The sequence below is a fragment of the Protopterus annectens genome, chromosome 6.part0 (assembly GCF_019279795.1).
Source record: "Protopterus annectens isolate FY-2018-M chromosome 6.part0, PAN1.0, whole genome shotgun sequence".
Lineage (NCBI taxonomy): Eukaryota > Metazoa > Chordata > Ceratodontiformes > Protopteridae > Protopterus > Protopterus annectens.
In genome coordinates this window covers 464,085,145-464,108,583 of record NC_056737.1, presented here as the reverse complement: position 1 = coordinate 464,108,583, position 23,439 = coordinate 464,085,145, and the positions used below count along the sequence as shown (strand labels likewise).

General features: G+C 40.6%; 1 protein-coding gene across 2 annotated transcripts in view; it reads right to left on the bottom strand.

Moving 5' to 3' along the window:
* The window catches only part of VPS18 (VPS18 core subunit of CORVET and HOPS complexes), a 377,102-nt gene that overhangs the window by 268,678 nt on the left and 84,985 nt on the right, over positions 1-23,439 (bottom strand). For both annotated transcript variants that reach the window (XM_044074196.1, XM_044074197.1), the window contains exon 3: positions 18,511-18,602. In XM_044074196.1, coding sequence (XP_043930131.1) covers positions 18,511-18,602 — 92 coding nt within the window. The remainder of the gene's footprint in view (positions 1-18,510; positions 18,603-23,439) is intronic.

Genomic DNA, 23,439 nt, shown 5'->3' with positions numbered 1-23,439 from the left:
AACTCTGAGGTCGCACTACATGCAAAAACACACAAAACACCACCACACAAGCTACATTCTCCTCACACACACATTACAGCAACAAAACACACTAACACACACCACAGCCCCTACCCAAAAAACCCTTAACAAATCAACACTTACCATAATCCATAACCACAGTGAAACACCAGAAGCGCTAATTCAAAAAGTACAGTTGTGTACCCACCATAAATGTAGATGTTCGAGTGTATTCACTGTTGTAGTCATTACACTTGGGTTTTCCTGCTGGCAGGCTACCCGCAGTCGGCCTGAATTCCAAAGTCCTGGTCCGGCGTCGGTTGCTGTCGCCTTCTCCCTGACATCAGTGCGCCAGGGGTGTATAAAATGCAGCCGACGCCATTTTATTCAGTTTTCTTGCCCCAGATGTCAGGTGCCCCCAAAAGGGTAGGCTAAAAAAATATGCCAATAAATATGCATGCAGTAAAGTAAACATTTCCTTCATCTACAAGCAAATACACCACATAGGTTGTATAGAATAGAGAAGATAAGTCCCAGCAAGGAAAGGGGGATAGTGGGTGGGTAACCTGGACTGCAACAGTGAATGCACTCGAACATCTACATTTATGGTAGGTACACAACTGTACGATGTTAATCGTGTTTCACTGTTGCAGTCATTACACTTGGGTTGAATCCCAAAGCTGAGGTTGGGTGGCTGGGTCTAACTAGGATTAGGAGAGGCTATGAGGCCCTGCAGAACTGCAGTAGCAAAGCCTGCTCTGGATTTAGAGTAGAGAGGTAAGTGGTAGTGCTTTGTAAAAGTGTGCACTGAACTCCAAGTTGCAGCCTCTAAAATGTCTTTTGTTGGTAGTCCTCTGAGGAAGGCTGCTGCTCTGGTTGAATGTGGCCTAATGCCCATAGGCACTGATTTTCCATGTTGAGAATAGCAGAAACGGACGCAATGGCCTATCCATTTTGAAATAGTCTGCTTTGAGATAGCCTTTCCTTGTGATCCTGCAGCATATACCACTAAGAGTTGCTCAGACTTTCTGTAAGCCTTAATTCTGTCCAAGTAGAAGCGTAGTGGTCTGTGTATGTCCAAAGAATGCAGAAGTCTCTCACCCTTATTTTATTTTATTTATTTATTTGAAGTTTGTTTACCAGGATAATCCACTGGACCGAATGAGCCCATTTTCAATGGAGTCCTGGGGAGAAAAGCTCCAAAGATACAATGTCAAAAACAAAATGTCAAAAATACAAATAAGAATAAAGTCAATTATAATAAGTAGAAAATAACATCTAACTTAGAGTAAAATATAATAGGTAGAACATAACATCTACTGTTTGATAAGTATCACAGTAGTACATGTAAGCACAAGATAGTATTAAGAAAAACAGGAAATGCAACAGAACTGCAATACAAGAATAACAAATAAGTTTACAATTTTTAATTTCTATATTCAATAGTAAATGTAAGGAGAGAAAGTATTAGTTAAGAATATTAGTTAGTAGGTATGCACAGATAGCAGTTACATAAGTGGTTGACTATAATAGGAGTGTTTCTATAGAAGGGAAGGGATTATAGAGTAAGGAGTGTGAAGTAGCTGGAGGAATTTATGCAGGGTGGGTACAGGAGCATTCCCAGTGAGAAGATAGGTGTGAATGGAGGAGAGATTTAAAGATAGGAAGGCTGCTGGTATCTGGATATGTGATGGGAGGGAGTTCCAGAGGCGGGCCAGGGTAAAGGAAAGTAAGAGTTTACCTGCTGGACGGTTAGGTTTATGGAGTTCAAGTAGGTTCTGAATGTTGGATCCAAGGGGTCTATTAGGATGGTGTATGGTGAAGGCTGAGGAGAGAGAGGGGCATAGTGAGGGCTTAAAGATGAGCTTATGAGCTTGAGTTAGTTGAGTGTAAGAAAGATAGTTTGGGAGCTCTAGCCAATTCAGTTTATGGAGGGCAGTACAGTGGTGAGAGGAGGATCTATGGCCAGAGGCGAATTTAGCGATTTTCTTGCAGCAGGAAGAAAGTTTTGTATTGGTAGAGGATTTAAGGTTGGTTAGTAGTGGGGCACCATATAGTAGAGAGGGGATGAGGTATGTGGTAGATAGGAGGAATCTGGTAGAAGGGGAGAGGAAGCGTGTGTGCCGGTAGAACTAACCAAGTTTCTGATGTGTTTTTTTAATGTTTGTATGTATATGGGAATCGAATGTGAGCTGATTATCAATGAGAGTTCCTAGCAGTTTAACATTGGAGACAATTTCTAGGGATGTATTATTTTGACTGGTTATGAGGAAAGAGTTTTTGTCAATAGTTATGCTTTTTGATGGTGTGAATAGAATCAGTTTGGTTTTAGATGGATTGAGAGCAAGATGATTATCATGCATCCATTTTTCAGTGGTTGTGAAGGCATCCTGAGTTATTTTTTTGAGGGAGGGAATACAGTTTGCAGCACAGATAATGGTAGAGTCGTCAGCGTATTGGACTATTTTAGCATTTGGGATATTGTGGTGAAAGTCATTAATGAAGATATTGAATAATAGTGGACCTAATATGGAGCCTTGAGGTACGCCAGTGACAGTGTTGAGGTAAGAGGAGGTGGATTTCTTCCATTTAACAGATTGCTGCCGATTGGAGAGGTAACTAGAAAACCAACTAATGCAAGAGGGGGAAAGATGTAGGTTAGAGAGTTTGTTGAGTAACAGGGAGTGGGAGATGGTGTCGAAGGCTTTAGAAAGGTCTAGGAGGAGAGTAGAGACAATATAGTTGGAGTCTCTGGCTTTATTTACAGTTTCAAGGAAGGAGAGAAGAGCAGTAGTAGTGCTATGACCGGACGAAATCCATGTTGTGTTGGAGTTAATAGGTGATTATTGGTGAGGTAAGGTAGCAGTTGTATGTGTATGCACTTTTCTAGTAGTTTAGAGATGGGGGATAAGATGGCAATTGGTCTAAAGTTGGAAATGGCATTGTTGTTACCTCCTTTGTGGAGGGGAATGATGTAAGCTTTTTTCCAGATTTGGGGTACATAACTTTCTTGGATGGACCGATTTAAAAGTATGCAAATTGGGTAGGCTATGGATTCAGTAGCTGTCTTTAGGAAGAAGGAAGGGATATTGTCGGGAGCGTTAGAGCAAGATTTTAATTTAAGAAGCAATTTTTTTATAGTACATATGGGTATGGGTTTGGGGGAGAAGAGAGGGTGGTCAGAGGATGAGCATTCAAGATTGGAAGTGGAAGTAGGAGTTGTAGCTGGAGGAGTCGAGTTATTATAAAATGAGGATGTTAATTTAGATATGGAATCAATAAAGAAGCTGTTAAATTGGGAGGCGAGATTGGTATCACTAATATTTTCATCTGGTTGTGGGTTTTCCTTTTTGCCAGGGTTGAAGAGGGAGGAGATACTATTCCAGAACTTTTTTGGGTTAGTCTTATGATTATTTTGGAGGGTAATATAGTAGGATCTGCGGTCAGAATTGATAAGTTTTTTGACTCTGTTGCGGAGTGTTTTGTATTCATTTAGGGAGGCTGGGTTTTTGTCTTTATAGTAGCTTTTTAAGGCTTTATTGCGAAGGTGCATGGTAGATAAGGTATCTTTTTTTAACCATGGGAGAGTTTTGTTCTTGATTCTTTTTATTCTAAGTGGAGCTAAGGAGTCGAGGAGGTTTAGAAATGATATATTAAAATAGGTGACAGCTTCATCTAGGGGTAGTGTATGTAGGGGACTCCAATTGAATTGTTTCAATAATTCAGAGAAGGTGTTTTGGTTGAAATTCTTTAAGGAGCGCACAGAGATGGTGGTATGAGAAAGCTGTAGAGAGGTAGAGTGACGGTGAGCAAAGGTGGGAAAGTGGTCACTGAGAGGGTCAGGGAGTGTACCACTACTTGAGAATAGGTGAGGGTGTGATACCAGAATCCAGTCTAGGGTGCTTCCACAGGAATAGTCTTTGGAAGGTCTGGTTATTGACTCAATTAACTGGTGAAAGTTATAAAGGTTGATATTTTGAGGATTTGTTGGGCATTGGACAGAGGACCAGTTAATGTTAACATCGCCGAGAATGATAACTTCATTAGTAATGTTGGTGGAGAGCCAAGAGAGGATGTCCTCAAGAGTAGCTATGTTATCACCAGGAGGGATGTAGAGGGAGGCTAAGCATATTGTTTTATGCTTGTTAAGATGGAGTAGTGTAAGAAGTAGTTCGGCATTGGCAAATTGGGGAACTGGTTTAGTATAAGAAGTAACTGAGAAAGAGGAGCCATAGAGAAGGGCTACACCTCCTCCTTTTTTGTGTGTTCTATCTTTCCTGATGATATTAAAATTGGGGGGGGTTATTTCTGAGTCTTTTATAGAGGGTCGTAGCCATGTTTCAGATATTGATAGTATGTCTGGGTTATTGAGGAGAAGCCAGGCATGGAGGTTAGGGATTTTGTTACATATACTTTGGGCATTTAATGCTGAGAAGGTAATGGTTTTTGTGGATGAAGGTGTGTAAGTAGAGGAATTTGGGGGGGTGTTTGTTGAGGAATTTGAAGGAGATGGACCTGGGTTAGGGTGCATGTCACCTGACAATAGGGTGGTTATGACCTGGTGAATACAAAGATAAAGGTAGTTGGAGAGATTGGTATATGGTTTTAGGGTTGTGTAGTTATCTAGAGTAGTGCAGGAAGCACAAGGATTAATATTTTTGTAGGTGGATACAAGTTTAAAATGGAAGAGTAGGGAGGGGTTGCAGGGGTATAGATGAGGGCTTATGAGGGTGGAAGAGTGTATGAATTGTTTTGGGAATGGGCTAGTTATGTGATAGTGAGGGGAGTGAGTGGGATGGTGAGGGGAGTGAGTGGAATGGAAAGGTTTGGTGATGTAGGAAAGATAGGTTAGGCTTAGTAGTAGTAGTAGATGGATAATAGATGAGGAAGGTTTGGTTAACATGGTTATTGGTTTTATGTTGGTATGGAAGGGAGTTATTAGTATGAATGGAGTTTAGTTTGTGTGGGAGTGGTTTGGTTATCTAAATTGATGGGTGGGTTAGAGGTGGAGACAGGAAGTGAAGGGTGTAATTGGAGTGGGAGGGGTTTGAGGACGTATAAATGTAGAGATAGTGGGGCGGGGTGGGAATTGTGGGCAGGGGAGGGGAGCGGAGTGAGCCCGTAGGGCGAACGGAGCGGAAGAGCCAGGAGAAGAGGACTAGGGCAGACTATGGAAAACAATCAGTAAGGATAGGAGAGAGAGACACAGGTAAGAAACCTAAGGTGAGTGGACACTAGGGTAAGAGACAGGGAGGTGAGTCAAGGGTGGAAGTACAATATAGGATACTCAAGGTATAGAAGTAGTTACTAGTCAAATGTAGCTTTGTTTTAATTTTACATTTATTTCTGTCGTTTTAAGTAAAGAACCTATCAGATAAAGGAGACAGTTAGTTAATGGGATGGTGCTGCCATCTACTGACCAAATGGGTAACAACAGATAGATAAAAGCACCATTAGGTGAGGAAGAAAGGGAAAAGTCAATGTGGCCAAGGGAGGATTGGGTCAGTGCTGGGCTGCTGGCTAGCTCACGCAGTGTCACACTCTAACATCAACCAGAGGGACAATGGTTATACAAGTAGTTACATACATACACTATTTACTATATGGTTCTTGCAGGGAGGAAGGACAGTAGCCCGAGTATCATACGATCCAGAGAAGGTCCTTACAGGTAGGGAACCAAGGACAAAGTTGGTCAGGAATCTGACTGGGGTAGCTTGAGCGTGATTGATAGCAAGCTGTAAGAGGAGAGAAAGGTAATAAATTAATGTTATGCAATAGAAAAGGGTCATTCAGAAGGAGATAAAGCAGTAGGGAAGTGAAGTAGAGGCAGAGAGGAGTAGTCTAGAGTGAGTTAGAGTGGGGAAAGGTTAGATGAAAGAAAGATTATATGAAGTCAGGAAGGAAGAGGGCAGGAAAGTACAGTAAGTTAAGGTAGATCACAAGAGGTTACAGTATCAAAGGTTCAAACAACTTGGTTTACAGCCACTGTTATACTACAGACATAAAAAACAGTACTGGAAAACACATAGCAAATCAAGGTTACAAATTCAATCAGACTACACGATGATGAGACAAACCAGGAGAGTGGATTTCTACATAAACAAATTTGCAAACATTAACTAACATAAGCCCTGCATGGTGAAGCACAGTCGAGCACAAATACACATAATTAAAAAGAAAAAAGGTACAAATAAATCAGATTCTTTACACTCTATCTATGCGAAAATAGGTAGTAGATAAACTAGTGCGCCCTTAAAGCATGCATAGGGATGTGTATAATATATAGGCGTATAGGCACAAATAATTAAAAAAGTGTAGTTTGACTCTGTTTCTACAATAGGCGACGACAAACTAATACGTGCTTCTATGCGTGCATAGAGATGGAATTGTACACAACATATGGGAAGTATAGGCACAAATAATTAAGCTAGTGTCTTATGGTTCTAATTCTACAATAGGCGATAACAAACTTAGTGCTCCTTTCTATGCGTGCAGAGAGATGGACAGACTGTAATAGCAAAATGTCACAGAAAAGCAGAATCTCAATAAAACAACAGCTGGGAAGCTGTGAAACAGCCACTGGCTTGGAGGGCTGTATCGCTTATCTCCGGGATAACCGCTCTTAGTAGGTACTATGGAGATGGAGTTATGTTGTCCCGATAAGGTGGGGGAAGAGTCGCTAAGTCAGTAAGAAGCAAAAAATAAATAGAAAGCTAATGGTGAAGGTAAGCAGCTGAATTTAGGAGGTACAAGCGTAACGAGCTGTGTAAGTATTTACTGCTGAAGGCAGAAAACAAGATAGGAGTTAAGATGAATTGAGCAGCTAATTCATCAGTGCACACTTGTTAACTGCAGAGTACAGACTCCGGTTAACGTTTCTGACGACAGAAAAGTATAGGAGATAGGTTGTCACCGCCGTATTTAAACGGCCAACCACTTAGGGCAAGACAGTAGCAACGCCCAACAGGTATACAATATTTAAAGCAGCCATACACCCACACAAGAGTGCACTATAGATAGGAGAAGCTGAGCGCAGAATCTAAACAAGCTTAATAGAGCAACAACATTGACAACATATACACGGAGCCAAACAAGGCAATTGGGCTACAAAGTTATAAGGCAAGTTGCTAAACACAGCTTATGACCGAGCAGCAAACAGACAGCTTGGCATGAACTTCTACAAACAATGAGAGACTTAGGATTCACTCACCCACACACGGAGCCAGCAACCAAGAGCACGACCCGGTTGGGAAGGGGCCAGGGAAGATTTAAAAATGGCGCCTGTTCTGAATGGCGTCACTATATGACTTCAGGGGCGGGAAAAGGGCAGGAAGAAGGGAGGAGGGGCAGGATGGGGAGATAGGGGATAAATAGCTATGTAGGGGAGGGGGCAGGTGATGAGGGTAGACCAGATAGAGCCAGGAGAAGAGGACTAGGACGAGACTATGTAAAACAATCAGTAAGGATAGGAGAGAGAGAGACACAGGTAAGAAACCTAAGGTGAGTGGACACTAGGCTGTGGGTTTGGATAAAAGGTAGGCAAATGAATGGTCTGGTTAAGCGCCACACTGGACACCACCTTAGGCATAAATGTAAGGTTTGTCCTCAAAGAAACCCTGTCTGGAAGGAAAATGATAAAAGGTTCCACAGCCATGAGTGCCTGTAACTCTGAGACTCGTCTTGCAGAGGTTATTGCTAGGAGCAGAACTGTTTTCCAGGATAAGAATTTTATATCAGCTGTTGAGGCTGGCTCAAAAGGAGACAGTGTGAGTTTTTCCAAGACATAATTGAGGTCCCATGCAGGTATTGGTGCTCTCCCTGGGGGTCTTATGTTTTTGGCCCCTCTGAGGTACTGCTTTAGTAATGAATGAGAAAAAATTGGCGGTTCCGTATTGTAATGGGCTGAAATGGCAGAGGCATGGATCTTAATTGATGAAAAGGATAGGCCTTTGCCCAGAATCTCAGTTAAATATTGTAAAATATGAGGAATATTTGGAACAAACTTATCAAATCTTTGTGTCTGGTTCCAAGCACAGAAACTCTTCCATTTTTCTGCATAAGATTTTCTGGTACTGGGCCTCCTGGCCTGATTTTCTGGTACTGAGCCTCCTGGCCTCCAAAATAACATCCATCACCACTTTAGAGAGAGGAGTGTTCTGAATGGCTACATTATCCGCCATGCTGCCGGATTTAAGGTCCTGAGTTGGCTGTGCAGGATCGGATTGTTTTGTTGGGTCAGTAAGTGAGGAATTTGAGGTAATGTCCAGGCTGGACCTTGAGACAAACTCTTTAGAATTGGGTACCAGTGCTGGCGGGGCCAGTCTGGGGCAATCAGTATCATTTTTGGCTTCTCGTCTGACTTTTAGGAGTACCTTGGGGAGGAGAGGCAGAGGAGGAAAGGCATATAGTGTTAGGGTATTCCAGCTGAAGGATAGGGCATCCACTTTCCATGCTTGCTTGTGATAAGCCCTTGTGCAGAATCTCTGTAGTTGGCAGTTGTGAGGGGAGGCAAATAGATCTATGTCTGGGCATCCCCATTTCCTTGTTATCATGCTGAAGACTTGTGGATCTAGTTTCCACTTGTGGGGATCCATGAGGTTTCTGCTTAGTTAGTCTGTCAGAGTATCTTTCCTGGCAGGAATTGTGCTTGCAAGTGAACTTGATAAGTCAATGCTGTGTCCCACAAAGTCATGGTTTGTCTGCAGAGGGGGTAGGAATGTGTGCCTCCCTGCTTGTTTATGTACCACATGACTGTAGTATTGTTCGTCTTTATCAGCAATTGTCCTGGATGAAGTAGATCCTTGAAAGCTGTCAAGGCATTCTGAACAGCTAGCATCTCTTTTTGATTGATATGAAGATGCATTTGGCTTGCGGGCCATGTGCCCTGAATACATTTTCCTGCCATGTGGGCCCCCCCAGGCATAATCTGATGCATCCGTTGTTAAAGTTTGCCTGGCTGTGGGTAAAGTGAATGGCTGTCCCCTGTTGCGGTGGACAGGCCTGTGCCCACCATCGAAACTCCTGTTGCAGGCAGGGGATGAGAGTAATTAATGTTTCCAGGCTGTGGCAATGTTGAGTCCAAACAACTTTTAGATACCATTGTCTTGCATATGGAATTAGTAGAATGCAGGATGCCACGAATCCCAGAGCCTGCAGAATTTTTCTTGCAGATAACTGGTTCTTTGTTTCCAACATTTTGAAGTAAGAAGTCAGTTGCCTTTGTTTGTCTGGCGTGAGATAGGCCATCTGGGCAGTTGTATTTAAGCTTGCACCCAGGAATATCATCTCTTGAGAGGGTACTAGTTTTGATTTCTTTTCGTTTACTGTGTACCCTAGGCAAATTAGTAATCTTTTTACAAACGCCAGATGCTTTAGTAGAATGTCCTTGTTCTCTGCTTGAATAAGGCAGTCAACCAAGTAAGGGTATATTTGAATTCCTCTTTGTCTGCAGAATACAATTACTGGTATCAGGCATTTTGTGAAGACCCTGGGTGCAGTAGATAAACCAAAGGGCAGTGCAGAGAATTGGTAGTGCATTGAGCCAGCTATGAATCTGAGGTATCTTCTGCAAGATTGCCTGACTGGAACATGCAGGTATGCCTCTTTTAGGTCCAAAGTTACCAGCCAAGCCTTCTTGCCCAGCATGGGCAGAAGCTGCTGCAAAGTCAACATTTTGAATTTTGGAATGTCCAGAAATGTGCTTAGAATAGACAGGTCTCCAGGCTTTGTCCTTTCTGGGTACCAGGAAAAGTCTTGAGTAAATTCCTTGACCCTGCTCTTGAAGTGGTACTCGCTGAATGGTCCTCATGTCCATGAGGGAAGAAACTTGTTTTTGTGCCTCTGTCCATTGAATGTGTGACAGGTCTGGCATACCTTTTGCCCTTGGCAGGGTGTGAAAGTGTAACCTGTAGCCCTGTGACACTATATTCAAGACCCATTTGTCCTGGGTAATCATGTGCCAATTTTGTGAAAAAAGTGCTAGTTTCCCCCCTAAGGGGGCTGCCAAAAGATAAGTGCTTGTTGCTGGCAGAGGAAAGTCATTGGGACTGTTTCCTGTATGGCTGTGATTTGTCTTCTCTGTTTTTGGAGGTAGAAGCACCCCATTGTTTAGGCCTGTATGAGCCTTGGGGCTGGGATCTGCCTCTGGGGCGTCCGTATCTGCCTCTTTGTGGCCTGTCTGACACTGGAAAGGACAAATTCTTTGCAGGCCAGTTCCTGCTAAATCTGGGTGGCTGTACCTGTAAGAAATTCTTGACTGTTTGCATAGATTTTGCTTTGTCCTCCATTTTCTTCAACACCTCTTCTGCTTTAACACCAAACAAGAGTATCATGCTGTAATGGAGCATCTAATAGCTTAGCTTTAACATGATCTGGCAGATTCTGTTCCTTTAACCAAACATGTCTCCTAATGACAGAACCCTTGTAACAGCAGCCCTGCAGGAGGCCCCTCCAGAGAATCAAAACCACATTGCAAAGTTTGCTTTCCAACTTGTTCAGCTGCATGCAATAAATCCTGCATTTCTTTGTTTTCTGCACATTCAGAATTTGTTGACATTTTCTGTTTAAGCAGTGACATTAAGTATTGCTGATATTTAAGCATATGAAGCTGACAATTTAAAGCCCTTACAGCCAAGGTAACAGAGGTGTAAATCTTTTTCCCCCCATCTGTCCAGAGCCCTAGAATCCCTATCGGAGGGGATAGGGTTTTTTGCAGTGGAAGCCTTGACCCCTTTGGGACCCTGAGAGATAGTTTCTGGGTCAGCAGCAGGGTTTTTGCATAGGAATTTATGTGAATCTGGAACCCTGTAGTATCTGTCTGGCTTAACAGGAGCTGGAGGCAAAGAGTCAGGGGACAGGCCGGACTCTGCAAATACATCATCTACCATGTCTGAAACAGGGGGAATAGCAAGGGGCCTGTGCTGAGGAAGCAAAAGAAAGTCTCTGAGCCTTTTCTTAGATTCTGAGTAATCTTGGCTCTCCCAGTGGAAGTGCTCCCTCAGGGTATGCAGGGTTTCCCCAAAAAGAGTAATCCTCAGGAGGAAAGGCTGAAGGGAAAGATTCTTCAGCATCAGAATCCTCATAGGGAGGAAGAGAGTATTCCTGTTCAGAGGGGGAGTCAGAGGAAATGGAAACATGATCTGAAGAATCATATTCTGTCTCTTGCCTAGGCCTCTTATCAGGAGGGGGATGGGAACCCCTGATCAAAGTAATTAGGTATTTGGCCATTTTGAGCATCTGTTTTTTAGGCATGGAGGCCTTGTTTCTTTGTCTTCAGTGGTGCTTTAGTCTTTGCCTTTGAAGCTGAAGTCGGTTTTACATATAATTGTGTAGGCCTGAAAACACCCTCAGAAGCCGATGCCTGCTCAGCGGCTCCGGACCCATCTGAGGGAATATTTACCGAGTGTCCAATACCTTGAGCTTCCAGCGGCCTAGTCGGCTCCACGTGGGAGTCGGAAGCGGCCTGTGGCTCTGAGGTAGCGAGCGTCAGGGGCTGCGAAAGCGCCTCACTGAGAACTAGCGAACCGGCGACTGGCTTAAAAGAAGCCTCGTCATCAGTTTTAGACCTCGGATGCCTGTCCTTTTCCTTGCGTTTCTTGTGAATTGAGGTAGTCGGATGGCTATCCGATGACACTGTATAATTAAATCATCAGCCGAAGTAATGAAATGCGAAATCATACAGATGCTTAATAGTGTGTTGGTTAAATCTAGCACAAAACCCGCAATTAGTAACGTTGTGATCAGGGCCTTGGCAAGGAATACAATAAGAATGAAAGTCCTTATGAGGTATTTGCTTCCCACAAGAAATACAATTATTAACTTTTTCTGACATCGGTCTGGAGCAAGAAAAAAGTTTCCCCAACGGGGTACTTAGCTTTAATCGAAGACTTTGGATCTGAAATTCGAACACGAAAATCTCAGGAGTAAGGCGACCGGCACTTGCGAACTGCTTTTGCTTCGGGCACCGCACGGCAAGAAAGACTGAATAAAATGGCGTCGGCTGCATCTTATATACCCCTGGCGCACTGACGTCAGGGAGGAGGTGACAGCAACCAAAGCCGGACCAGGACTTTGGAATTTAGGCCGACTGTGGGTAGCCTGCAAGCAGGAAAACCCAAGTGTAATGACTGCAACAGTGAAACACGATGAACATCCTCCGGTATGTGAGGTTTCGAATTTCGCACTTCTGAGGTTTCACTCTTTTCAGGATTCCACTTTATGGGCTCGAAATACTTGAATTTCGATATATATATATATATATATATATATATGTATATATATATATATATATATATATATATGTATATGGGATCCGGACACTTGCTCGACTAGCATATGTCCGAATCACAAAACATCGAACACACATACACAAAAGCGCTTAACATCGTCAAGCGCTTCCGTGCATGTGCCTGTTTTGTAGATTGGACTACAGTGCGGGTAAGGGAAAATTCCCTTTTCCCCACTGTAGTGTGATCTCGGAGTGAGAATAATAAAGTAGGGGGGGTATTGGGGGCACAGGGGGGTGAAGCCCCCCTGCAGAAATGTACATTTTTTTTTTGAACTATACATACACAGAAGCACTTTTTGATGTTAAGTGCTTTCGTGTATGTGTGTTCGATGTTTTGTGATTCGGACATATGCTAGTCGAGTATGTGTCCTAGACCCATATATATATATATATATATATATATATATATATATATATATATATATATATATATATATATATGTATGTATGTATGTGTGTGTGTGTCTGTATACATATATATATATATATATATATATATATATATATATATATATATATATATATATGAACCGCGGTGGTGCTGCGGTAGCGTTGTCGCCTCACAGTAAGACGCTGTCCGGTTCGATTCTCAGCTAGAGCGTCTTCTGCGTGGAGACATGCGTGAATGGGCATACCTTCATTGAAGGTTGTGCATCAGGGTTGGTAATTCGACACGTAAAAATCAACTACCAATCATTAGCGGACCGGAGTTCCACTGCGGTGACCCCTAACCAGGAAAAGCCGAAAGACTCAACAACATATATATATATATATATATATATATATATATATATATATATATATATATTTATATATATATATATATATATATATATATATATATATATATATATATATATATATATATATATATATATATATAATATATATATATATATATATATATATATATAAAATGTGTGTGTGCGTGTGTTTGTTTGTTTTTCCCCTTGAAAATCAGCATGACTATTACCAGCATTCCAGAAAGAAAAATACACTGAATGCTGAAACTCTCTAGCACTCTGGATCCAACAGATCTGGAAGGGGAGCAAGTTCAGACAGTTGGTATTCGACATTCCGCCTGTTGGCATAAAGGGTTCACACAGCTTGACTCAACCTTCTGAATCTCGAGCATGTGTTATGTATACAGATATATGTAAATAGATAACATATACATGCACACACACACACACACACACACACACATATATATGTACGGGATGTTTTGACCCCAGACAGTTCGACCCCGAACATGTTGATCCCACTGAAATAGCAAAGCAAGAAAAAATAAGCCATAGATATTTTGACAAAGAAAAAATATAATGTACTGCTCATGCAACTGCATAGTTACTGAGAAAATGTCAAAGATTGCCCCCCCCCCCAAAAAAAACAAGAAAAAAGAAGACATGAGGATATATAACTGCTTTGCGAAATATAACCACGATCAGACAAAATTTTGGAGATGTGACAAAAGAACGTCCTATAACTGTAAAATGAATAAAAAAATTATTTCATTTAATTTTAAAGAAATTAGCAGATAATAGATTAGTTAACATATCCACATAATATAAAAAAAATATATATATTTAATTGATGGAAAACACATTATAAAGTATGTTATAAAGTAACAGTAGTCGTGATATGTTAAAACATAACACTAGTTATTATATGTTAAAGATTTAAATGTCATATTTATACTAACCAATGTAATTAAATAAAATAAAAATACTAATAAAAAATATATTTACAATAAAAATAACAGTGTTATTATTGAATAATTGATTAATAACGTAATGATAAAGTACTTAAAAGGATATATGTGGGGTCAAATAGCCTGGCATAGAACTGTCCACTAAAAAACAAAATGCAATGGGGTTGAATAGTCCTACTTCTATATATATACATATATATATATATATATATATATATATATAAATATATATATATATATATATATATATGTGTACACATATATATATACACACACACACGCACCTCTACTGGGGCTGGGGCAAAAATGTTAGTGCAGGACAATAACATGTTCCTAAACAGTGAAATATGGATCACTACTGATAGGTTTTTGGATGGGGGAGCCTGGCTGACAGGCCCACATATACCTTTGCAGGTGAGTAAGGAACTAGAAAGAAATGATAAGCTAGCTGCCTTCTGCAGTGGAATAGCACATACAACTGTATAGCGAAACAACAGATTGTGATGTTATGAGGGTAAGACACTTATCCACAGTGCTTTCTGGGATTCAATTCAGTTTTTCATCTCAAGTGGTAGTGTAGTCCACTTAAAATAGACAGTAGTTCACCATGGCTGTAAGGACTTCAGATGCTTTTCAGCCATAATATTGGTATGAGGAATATTGAAGTGTTACAGTAATCATAAGAAACATCAGTGATGTTACAGTGCCATGATTGGAACACAAGACGAAACTGCAAGCAAGGTAGGGGATACTATCAGTAAACCAGTTGGGCAACCCAACAGTGACACAGGTGTATTCCTAGTTGAGTGAGTGGAAAATTGTGTCAAAAGCTTTAGACAGATCCAGACAACTGGTGTCTATACAGTTTTACCTTCATTCATTAGTGCATATATATTCCAAACTCCATTTTTTCATAGCTCTGTTACAAGTTTGACAGCTATGAAATGAAATATGAAACACCACTTAATCTACATAACCAACTACTGTTAATGCTATCTTTCCTTTAAAAACATGTATAACATTCTTAGCAAGAGTTATTAGTATAACATGTATTACAGTTTCATTTAGCCAATACTGCAATGTATTTGCAAAAAGCAATTCTACTTTGTACAGCTACTGTACTCTTTTTTTTTTTTTTTTGCCCATCTATACTTGATCAATATATCCTGGCCCACGGAAGGGAAATCAATTTCTATTTGGTAATGCCATATACAGTTTACCTGCAGTGTTATTCTACTTGAGTACCTTGAATTTCAAACCCTTCTAACACACCTTCTTTATATATATATATATATATATATATATATATATATAGACATACATACATACACAAAAAAACTACTTCCTTGAGTACACGATGCTCATCAAATCAGTATACAGAAGGAAAAAGGTTTTCACAAACATACATGTCCATATAGAATTTTTTCCCATGGGAAGGATGCTTCTACATGTTTCTCTTACTTCATTAATTTTACTCCGATGTTACTGCAAATTGCAGAAACTGCAATCGCTACAAAAGACTTTTTTTAGTCTATTTTTTCTCTTTGGGTTATTTGCAGTCTGGAATTAACTATTAAACTATATAATGCAATTATTCAAACATAAATACAACATGCATGCACTGAGAAAACAAACAACCAAACATAAAATGAGAAATACAGGAATGTTCACTTAAATGAAAGCCATCCATTACAACAGATAAAATGTTTTATAACAACATGCAATATATTTCTATATCTAAGTAAGGGGTACATGCACCAAAAACAGCTATATGGAGTCAGGTTTGAGAACTCCAGCATATCTACCATCTGCTGCACATCTGACAACATGGCTACAATCTTCCATGCTATTCTGTATGATATCACTTCTCACCACACCTTCACACTACCTTTTTCTGTTTTTTTTTTTGACCCTCGTGCCTACCCAATACCAATGTTCCCCCAAATCAGTGATACTTAATCATTCACCAGTCCACTAGGAATGTTTGACCAGTGCTTGGGTAAGAGCTGTCCAGGAGGAGTCACCATTCAGGTAGCCAGGAGGAGTCACCATTCAGGCAACCAGGAGGCTATTTTGTGCCCTTGCCGGCATCCCAGCTTTCAAAAAAAGTTTTTTTTTAAGTGGTCTAACCCCACCCCCCTGGGCAGAAGACATGCTGACCTGCATCATCATGGGGACCTACAGTGCCTTCCTCTTTCAAACACAAGACCATCTCTAAATGGTGAATTGGTAGGCTAAAAGACCATCTCACGGGGGGAAATTTGCATCTCCCATCCATCAAGGCAATGCAGCAGTTATGTCCTGCTCCGCTCATCTTCCCAACCAGGATGGGCGAGTCCGAGCTCTGTCAAGCGACTGAGACACTCTTCAAACTCTGGTCACCTGCTGTAGTCAGGACTTTATTCCTCTACATCACTGGAGCTGGATCGCTTGTCTTCCTTAATTTCACTTCCTAGTATCCCACATAACTGTTGGCACCAGTGTTCTCAATTAACTCTTCAGCAAGGTCTTTGCAACTCACCAGCTGCATACACGGATTAAGCCTAGAGGTTCAGTTGACCAGAATATAACTGAAGTGTCAGGTGTCTTATGGCTCATGCAGAGGAGGTTGTGTGTGTAAAACACATCACAAAATGAATAAATCAGACAAAATTGCAAGCTTACTCCGTAGCACTTCTGCATCCACCTCATGGGGAAATAAAATCTTTACTGCTACTTAATATACCATATAAACAGTAGTAGAATCCATTGGTAATCATGCTGAATGACAAAACCTATTACCATACAATATTTTTGTTGCCCACTACCAATGTACTCTCTAAATTCATGTTTCTTAGTGTCATAGTGTTCTATTTTATAGTCCATCTTGTTTCTAATTTACTTAATGCCATCCAGAAGTCACCACCTCTAGGTAACTTTATTGATGCTTTTAACTAAAAACCTGAAATAATTAAAACTGCCACCATGTTGTAGTAATGCATGTACAGCTACTGGACTTACAAGAATTTTATTTGTCACATCTCTAGCATATTCTTATATTCACAATATGTTTCATTTGTACTATGCCTACCCTGGAATAGAAGAAGCATGCTGGGCAGGATCTTTCATGAGCTTTGATGGAATTTTGAGAGATAGCCAAGTCTGGGGGGACATGGCTGCTCCAGGCCAAGGCAGATGTGTTCTCAAAGACATTCCTCACAGTCTGCTCAGCTTTAACAACGCATATGCCAGCACACTAAGGGAAGGGAATATTGCTATGAAAAAAATCCCATTATGGGTTGTGACACTGACAGTCATGCATCACCCCATTTCATCCATGAATTCTGACGTCCCTCATTACCCAGGCAAAGGCTAGCTGGGGAACATCTAGTGTAGAAATGTTAGACTGGATAGGAAAAAAGCAACATTTGTGAGGGAGAACTGATCAGACTGGCTTATAGTATGCCAGTCATGGCAAACATCACAAAAGCAAAAAAAAAAAAAAAAAAAAAATCTTCAGCAAGATCTCCCAACAATATGGCTGTAGAAAATTGATAAGAAGATTAAATAGCATGGCAGAAGAACACAAAATGGTGAAATTGACAGAAAAAAAATTGGAAAACACACTGTTTTGTAGAGAAGCTAGCCAAGACAAGAATAAAGTAGGTTTTGACAGGTTCAAAGCTTCTAGGATGCTTAGTTTTCATCCTATGGAAATATTCTGTTTAAGCATGACTGCTTTAAGGAAGGGGGTTGGATGAAAAATTAAGCTGTTTTGTATGACAGCTAAACACAATTCTTTATCACACAGGAAAAGCTGACACTCCCCAGTACATATCTAAAATACAGTTTGTTCACATAAAATGCAATAGTCCTGATCAGTCTCAATTAATTACAGTCATTGAGACTTACAGAGAGTCCTCGACAGACGTTTCTGTACAGGTAACATCAGGTTATCACCAAGAATGGATTACTAAAAAGAACACAGTCTAGAACAGCAATTACACTAAGATGTGCTGAGATATTGTGCTGATATTTGGAGCATTGTGCAAGCCAATGGCACTAGCATCCGTTTAGTTCTGATCAGTAATAAAAACAATAAGGGACAGACTCATGTGGTCATACACAAAACTCGAATATGGGCAATCATCTATGAAAATTGTAAAAGACAATTCTAATTTACAACAGACATACCCCTTGCAGGTAGTTTAATTATGTGTGGCTATATTATGAAGGCTGATTCATTTACATAGCTTACTTCTAGCAAAGAGTTTACTACAAATGATCAACTGTACTGAAACAATGCACAGTGCCCAATGTGAGCATGGATCATAAACATAGTGTCACAATCCAGGGCCAAGAACAGAAAACGAACACATACTGTAAGTGTACATCTCAATGCTCTACTTTTCCCTTACATCCACATGACTCCTACTATTCACTTTTGGCAAATTTGCAATCATTACCTTCTACAATATAGCCAAAACCTAAAATGGCAGGCAGCTCCTTATCAAGGGGACAGAACCCATATTACCTGTGGGATCTAGAAACAGTTTGTAAACCTTCGCCTCATCCTTCCGTCCAAGTTCAATTTCGTTTGGCTGGTCTGGCTTCTTTACATCAAGTCTGCATGAAAGACAAGCAAATACAGCAACAAATAACTCAATTTGAAAATACCACTTGCGTATGAGTGAATTCTAACAGTTACATTTCAAATCCCATCAGCAAACATAAAGGTACAGAAAATATAACAGGCACACTAATCTTTCTTTTACTCAGTAGATACTCTCACCATATGTACTCCGATTTTCAGACAGTTCAGAGATCAGATAAAGGATACACAGATGCCTTGGTACTGCAACACATGGTCCACTCTTACAATGATCAGTCACAAATAATTTATAGAGCATTTATTCTGTTAATCAGTTAGATTTACCAGCTCTATAAGACTCCCACTTTGCATGGTATGGGTACCTAATAATAGCACTTGTTTGAGCAAAGCTGTAAAGAAGGTCAGTTTTGGCATCCTGAGAAAAAAACACAATGACATGTACCTTGCAATGCACCTGCAGCAACTGGACAGACCTCAAAGGTTTCTAACTAAGAAGATCAAGGGACTCCAGCACGTGCCTTACACAGACTGACTAAAGTCCCTGTCACTATACTCGGTATCATACAGGCTTCGTAGGGGAGACTTATGCCTGGCTTACAAAGCAATCTCCAACCCAAACCTAATGAATCTGCTGCACATCCGTAAATCAAACGGAACTAGAGCTACCTGTTCCAGAGACCGAAAGATGGCCTGCAACTTGAATAGGACGTGCTGGAGGGACAGATTTGTCTCCCAGCGACTGCTACATCTTTGGAGTAGACTTCCAATTCAAGTGAAACAGAGCACCTCTATGACACTGTTCAAAAGGAACCTGGACAAGTGGATGAGGCACCGTAAATTCTTAATGGGGACAACGCCCACAACCCTCCTGGACATGGCAGTCATTAATGACTACAATCCTGGGTATTAACTTGAGTATCTATGGTATTACATTGGGATGAAATGGCTAGGCTTGAAATGACCTCCGGGTTGATAACTTTGATCATAGGAGGTTACTAGGCTAAGGAAAAAATATGCCCTCTCAGTTTTTTGAACAAAAAGCAAAGAACTGCTATACAACTGTTACAAATTCTAACACAACACTGACTGATTATTATTTTAAACAATCGTGATCAGTGATGACCAAAATTGCTTCTGTGGATCAATCGGACGACTTCTACAGTGCAGACTGCATTACCTAAAAGCTTGTGCCCAGGGCAGACACTCCCTTAATCCTGCCCTTCCTACAGCTTACTATTTTAAATATCCATCTTCTCACTCTACAAAAACTCATAAAACATAAGAGTCTTCTTGAATATTTTTAGATTAACAGTATTTTTAGATTACAGTATTTTTAGCTGACAAAATTCACATGTAACGTGTCTAAATATACCTCATTAAACCCTTACAGCGCCTTTTCCACTTCCAGTTCCATTCAGGGTATATAATCATTTTCTAAACTGCTTGCCCTGGTGAGAAGTGTGGTAGCATAAAGCCAAGCAGGATCTAGCCTTTTTGTGTTTAAAGGGAACATGTAGTGTCATTAAATGTAATTTAGGTGAAAGCAAAAGGAGCAAGTGCTATTCCCTGAAATTACTTTCGCTGAAAGTAGATTTTGCTTTTTTCTTCCTCTGTTGTGCAGTCTCACAGTTGGTATATACAAGTCTGAGGGGTGTGGGCGGCTTGCCCCCTGCAAAACAAAATTGTTCAGCTCTTCAATAAAGGTGGTTTAGACGGTTTTCATTTTTTTTTCCGTTCACCCAAATTACTTTGATGACTCAACCCAAATCCATGCTTAAATAGTAATGTCTTTCAGTTTTTCACAGTTAGGGGTCGCCACAGCGGAACTCTGGTCTGCTAATGATTGGCAGTGGATTTGTACGGTGCTGAGTTGCCAGCCCAATGCCCAACCTTCAACGAATCCATGCTTAAATACCTTTACTAAATTATCACTTAATAGGCACTAATAGGCACACATAAATTAACATAAAAGAAAATAAACCATATTAACATTATTCCTATTTACACACATGGTGCTGCGGTAGCGTTGTCGCCTCACAACAAGACGTTGTCACGTTAGATTCTCAGCTAGAGTATCTTCTGTGTGGAGGCATGCATGAATGGGCGTGCCTTCATTGAAGGTTGTGCATCAGGGCTGGTAACTCGGCACGTAAAAATCCACTAACAAACATTAGCGGACCGGAGTTCCGCTGTGGCGACCCCTAACCGGGATAAGCCGAAAGACACAACAACATTTTTTTCTTTTTTCCCCATAAAACCACCTTTCAGTCTAACATTACATAAACTATTCAATTTCTGCCTTCTCTTAAATTTCAACTCCTCCTTCTGAATATTATTCTGCATGCATTTCGTCTTACAACTTCCATTTACTACCATGTAATTTGCTTCTTCCCCTTTCTAAAGATCCATTTTCCATCTGTTTCATCTCTTTTACAATATTCAATACCTCAAATACAGTTGGTTTAGATTTTGATTTCTATTTTCTAGTAATTGCTTTCTTGACAGCCAATAGAAATAAATGTAAAAAGGTCCTACCATGTATAGGTAATTTATATCCCATTCCCCAGCTCAAAAGAATCATTTCTTTCATTACAGCCATTTGCTCCTCCAATATGTCTGACAGAGTACTCTAGGAAATTTTTTAAATCTGACAGCTCATTGGACTCCCAAAAACATGTTCCCAGTTATCTCTTTCTTCCCTGTCCCACCTTCAACATCTGTTATCTACACAAGGAATAATTCTGTTATCTACACAAGGAATAATTCTTTGTAGTCTGTTTGGGTCATAAAAAACTATGCAAACAATTCCAAACAAAAATCAAAAACTTTAGAGACTTTGTTGCAAGATCCGTCTCAGTACATGTGAGAGATAACAAGCCCTGTAACAACACTTTCAAACATGCCCTGGATAAATAAACGGGTCCCTTTTAAAAGGGCTGTGCATGGTACACATTCCATGAGAGATGCCCAGACCACTTCAACTGACTAAACACAGTGAACCATTGGCTGTTCTCTGAGGTCTTCTCAAAATGCACAGCTACACGGAGTGAGCCCAGCTACCAAGTGTAGCAACCTTATTTCTGCTGCCTGTACCCATGACCACACCTTTTCATCTTTATGTGGCAGGGTGGGGCAGTGTTTCTGGACTCGTGTAGAATTTAGTTCCAAATACTGTGATGGTTTCAAAATGGTTTCATTACCTAAAGCTTTTGACCATATGTGAGAATGCAGATGCAACTTAATACTGATTTTACTCTCATTTCCTACTCAGAGTCCACTATGATGCCAACAATATTGTTGTCTCTGCCCCAGTTCACTGGTAGTCCTCTTGATCTCCTGACCCCTTCTACACTCACTTGTGAACAAGACTCCAACGCTCATCCACCTTAAGTAGCTGCACCTTCCTACACACCCCAAAATTATAGCAATCCACTCTTTCCAGCAAGAGAACCTTGAACTCTAATACAAAGGTGCTGACTTTCATCTCAGCCAAAACACAGTAAGCAGTGAATCATTGCAGTGTACAACAGCTATCATAGTAATTTGAGGCTAATGGTACATGACAACGAAACTGCAGACTTCACATTCAAAAAAAATAGCTATGCCCTGATATGATGTCCATGAAAACTACAATCAAAAGCACAGACACACCCTTGGTAGGGTCCAATACCTGCCTTGAACATTTGAATATGAACACTACACTACTCTCACTCCTCAAATATGGGGACCAAATACAATCAGCAGTGGCCCTGGAGACCCATTCTATCACTTCCCACAAAACACTTCACAGTACATAATCACATGCCTTCTCCAAGTTCACGAAACATATGTACACAACACTGGCAAAGTCCCACAACCCCACCAATATCTGTGCAAGGAAAAAGAGCTGATTCACTGTTGCATATCAGGAAAAAGAGCTGATTCACTGTTGCATATCAGGAACAGGACCCACATTGTTTCACGAGTCACAAGCTTAGACTGAACTACTAGATGAAATCTCCTTCCTAGAACTCCAGTCAAAATATTTTCCTACGAAACGTCCGAATATGTTTTGTGGACTTGGAGAAGGCATGTGATTATGTACTGTGAAGTATTTTGTGGGAAGTGATAGAATGGGTCTCCAGGTCCCACTTTAACAAGTTCCACAATGCAGAGACTAAAAGGCTGAAAATCCATTTACACACAGCAAGTCCAGGATTGCCATTTCATGGACTACTTCCATTTTCTTTGAGAAATGGAGAGCACAGTGCTGGTACATATGCAAATTTGGGCAGCATGTTTAAAGGAGAAGAGTGATGTCTGATACACAATCTTCTTCTAAATTTTTGATCTCTCTCCCCCCTCCCATTGCATACCTGGACTCAGCATTTCAAGTCTTGGTATTTCAGTAGAGAGACATTTCCCCAGGAAGGCTGAGGAATATAATCCTTCTACAACTGGGATGCATGCTTCTTTTAACCCCTTTTTAAAAATGGGGACCACTACTTCAATCCACCAATCCAGAGGCACTGCCTGACCTTCAACACAAAGAAAATGGCACGTTGTCCAAAACACCACGAAATTCAATGATTTTAGCATTTCCAGACAGTTCTCAACCTGTGCACCAATGGAACTGTTTAATCACCACAACAACCTCATCTACCAAAATGGATCTAGTTTTACTATTATCTTCTGGCACTGCTAATCAAAGAAAGCTTTGTCCATCACATTCAGAAGTCAGTCTGTTCATGCCACCTCCTTGTAATAGCCCCACTTAACACTTTAATGCCTGTATAGCAGATTGTGCAGTTGTAGATTTGCTTTGACAGAGCAGCACATGCAGAATAATCTTATTGCTCTTGTTTTTCATAC